General features: G+C 51.0%; 1 protein-coding gene across 1 annotated transcript; it reads left to right on the plus strand.

Moving 5' to 3' along the window:
- Positions 1 to 1,807: 1,807 nt before the first annotated feature.
- Positions 1,808 to 2,962, plus strand: MAA_10526 (uncharacterized protein; the record flags this gene model as incomplete). The annotated part of the gene is made up of 1 exon (XM_007828524.1): positions 1,808 to 2,962. One exon carries the CDS (start codon positions 1,808 to 1,810, stop codon positions 2,960 to 2,962), a length of 1,155 nt encoding a protein of 384 aa, XP_007826715.1.
- Between the last annotated feature and the right edge of the window lie 16 nt (positions 2,963 to 2,978).

Here is a 2,978-nt window from a genome sequence, read left to right on the forward strand (position 1 = left end):
CACTTGCTTCTCCCATTCTCCTGGTGCAATATTTTGGAGAACACCGTCATCATCAAAAGCGAATCGAAAGTACAGACCGTCCGCTTGGAGTCTCTTGAGCACCATGGCCGCTTTCGCAGTCAAATACTTCGCCGCGTCTGGGAATGGCGCGCCATCTGTTCCAATGCAAACAAGACAGGCAATCTCACGCTCGGGGAAGAGGCGGACTGCCTCGTCCAAGATGTGATTGATCAGATCAGCCTCACGGTGGCCCGTTTTGGTGGGCTGCTTGGCAATTGACCGGACGGCCCTAGCAAGAAGTAAGCCGAAGATTCGGCCAAGAGGGAGGGAGTGGTTGTTTATTATTGAATTGCATACTTACGTATTGATATGGCAATTACCCTTTCCGCTCAGCAACTTTTGATGACCTCGACTGCAAGTTCTCTCTAGGAGCATCGCTACGCTCTCTTCCAGTCTCCGGGGGTCGAATTTGGCCTTTTCTGGGTCTCTCGGAAAGGAAACGCTTTCGGCCACAATACCTGCATATGCCTTTTTAACTTCCGATACTCTTTGGCCCAAATGGCCAAGTTGTACGGCACTGAAACTGTGGCATTCGGCTGGATAAGCTAGGGGACAAACGTGGGCAACAATATACTGGACGTTCTTACTCTCCTCCGGTTGGCGAACTCACCACAAAGTCGAATACATGCGTTGGCAGAGGATTACCGGAGGGTCCGATGTCACATGTAATGCGGTTCATAAGTTTGTCCAGGACTACGAGATCTGCGAAGGCCCAGATGCCACGACTGACTGCGGGATGGTGAGCAGGGCGATGCAGGGCGGAAGTTTGTTGGATTGTAAATACGTAGGGCAAGCAAACACATTGGTCTGCCCTCTTTCGTCATCTTTCATGGCCGCAACTTTGCACGTAATCGGTTGGCGGCTCTCGCGTTTATTACGTGGGATGGTGATGGGCTCTCACAAAGCCGCGACGGACGGGATGGAATTAGGTACTGGAGGCAATGGAGAGTAAATTTTTTCCTCAAAAGGTCTGTGACTGGCTGAGTGGACAATGCCTTGAGGAACGAAAGGTTCTTTCTTCCGCGCTCTACACTACGCCACTAGCCGTGCCACAGGTGTGCCTTTGCCTTTGCTTTTTTTGTACAATTCAAGCCACACCCTCCGTACTACGGCTACACACCGCTCCTTGCACATCTCATTTGGCTGTCCTCGTGGGCTATGACGTCGCAACTGACAACGTGGTCCAGTCGCACGCACCGGTGTCGATTATTTTTCTTTTCCCCTTTCCTTCTTCTCTCGCTCCAGGTAACCATTGCTGTCGGCGGTTGACGTAGGGTCCTTTCTCCAAAGGCTCAATCAAATCCCTCTATCACACAACTCGATTGCTTCGATGGCTGGACAACGATCGTGTGGAATATCCCCTGTGCATCGGGCAAAGAGTGAGAGACTCTTGATTTCCTACATAAAGAGTGGAATCACACGAACGTGAATGCTTTCGATTACTGCAAGAAAACTTGTTAGCATTATTAATCGTTGCTTTTGTGCTGCAGCAGATGTGTATCCTTTTGATATCTGCAGCCGGATTCAGCCCTCGTATTCGTAGCCGTTGTCAACGGCCCGGTTGACAACATCCACGGATTGGCTTGCTCTCTATCCATGTACCGCGAAGTTGCCAGCCAGTGGCATTCTCCATAATCATTGCAGAGACTTGACTCGAAGTCTCTATGACTCTTTCCCGGTCCTAGATCCGAGCAATAGACATCTTGCCAAACTTTGGCGTTGCGCCCATAAGGCTTCTCTTATTACCATGGACGCAGGGCCAGTTGTTCGAGTTCCACTTCATGAAATCCGTCGCATCTTGGAAAGTCTGGATTCTCAGCGAGCCGCTCAGCGAGCAGCCCAGCGTGAGCAGAGGTGTATTAGAGTTCCTCATGATGAGATCCTCCGTGTGATGCGGCAGCTAGACCGCCAGCACGCCGAAGACCGAGCGCTGGGAATGGGATCATCATCCTCAAAGCGCCGTAAGCCTCATGGAGAGCCCACACAACGGAAGCGGTTACGGCCCATGGAGGAAGTAGTCCAACACCAGCGACAGTCTATCCACCGTATTTTACAGCATCGTGAAGCGCGCTTCCGTGATAAGGAACGGGCATCAGTAACAAGGTCCTGGTGCAACGAGGACTCTCTTAACCTCCAGGTAGAGGCTGCCAAGTCGTTCTGCGAGGCGTTTTCGGACGCCAATACGCTACAGGTTTCTCACTGCGTCTTTTGCTATAAGATGCAAGCACCCCGCAAACTTACTGCCATCCCGTGGAAGATATTACTCACACCATTTCTAATGGACGCCACTGAAAGTCTCCAGCAGTGTAGAAAATGCCTTCCACAGCAGCCCGGAGTCGAGGTTAATGTGTGCTTCGAGTGCCGCACCAGCTTGGAAGACGGAAGGCTACCAAAGACCTGCTCGGTCAATAACATGGACATTGGATGTGAACATCGTTACCCTGGAGAACTTGATGCCCTCTCTCCCATCGAAGAGAGGCTGATTGCTCTCCATACCCCTTTCGGCTATATTACAAAGTTCTCTGTTGACAATAAGACTCCCTCGGGAATTAGATACCGCAGGCACGTAAAGGGACATATTGTTGTCTTTCCAAACAAGGTTGAGGACTTTGTTGCGACGGTTCTCCCTCACCCTCTTCTGCAAGCCATCGAGAATATTCACGTCTCATGGAGCGGCTCGAGCGAGCCAGGCCCCGCAGATGTTGCACATCTACTTCAAGTACGCAAATCTCGGGTCACTGCCGCCCTCGTATGGCTTCAAAAGAATAACCCCCTTTACGAACATATCAAAATCGATCGGGCCGAGATGGAGAACTGGCGGTATGCTGACAGCACTGATGTTCCAAGCATTATCATTGCCCGCATGCGGAGGGAGGAGCCGTCTGTAGGTGAGAAGATTTGATTTGATTTGATTTGAT

This window comes from Metarhizium robertsii (assembly GCF_000187425.2).
Source record: "Metarhizium robertsii ARSEF 23 chromosome Unknown MAA_Scf_57, whole genome shotgun sequence".
Taxonomy (NCBI): domain Eukaryota; kingdom Fungi; phylum Ascomycota; class Sordariomycetes; order Hypocreales; family Clavicipitaceae; genus Metarhizium; species Metarhizium robertsii.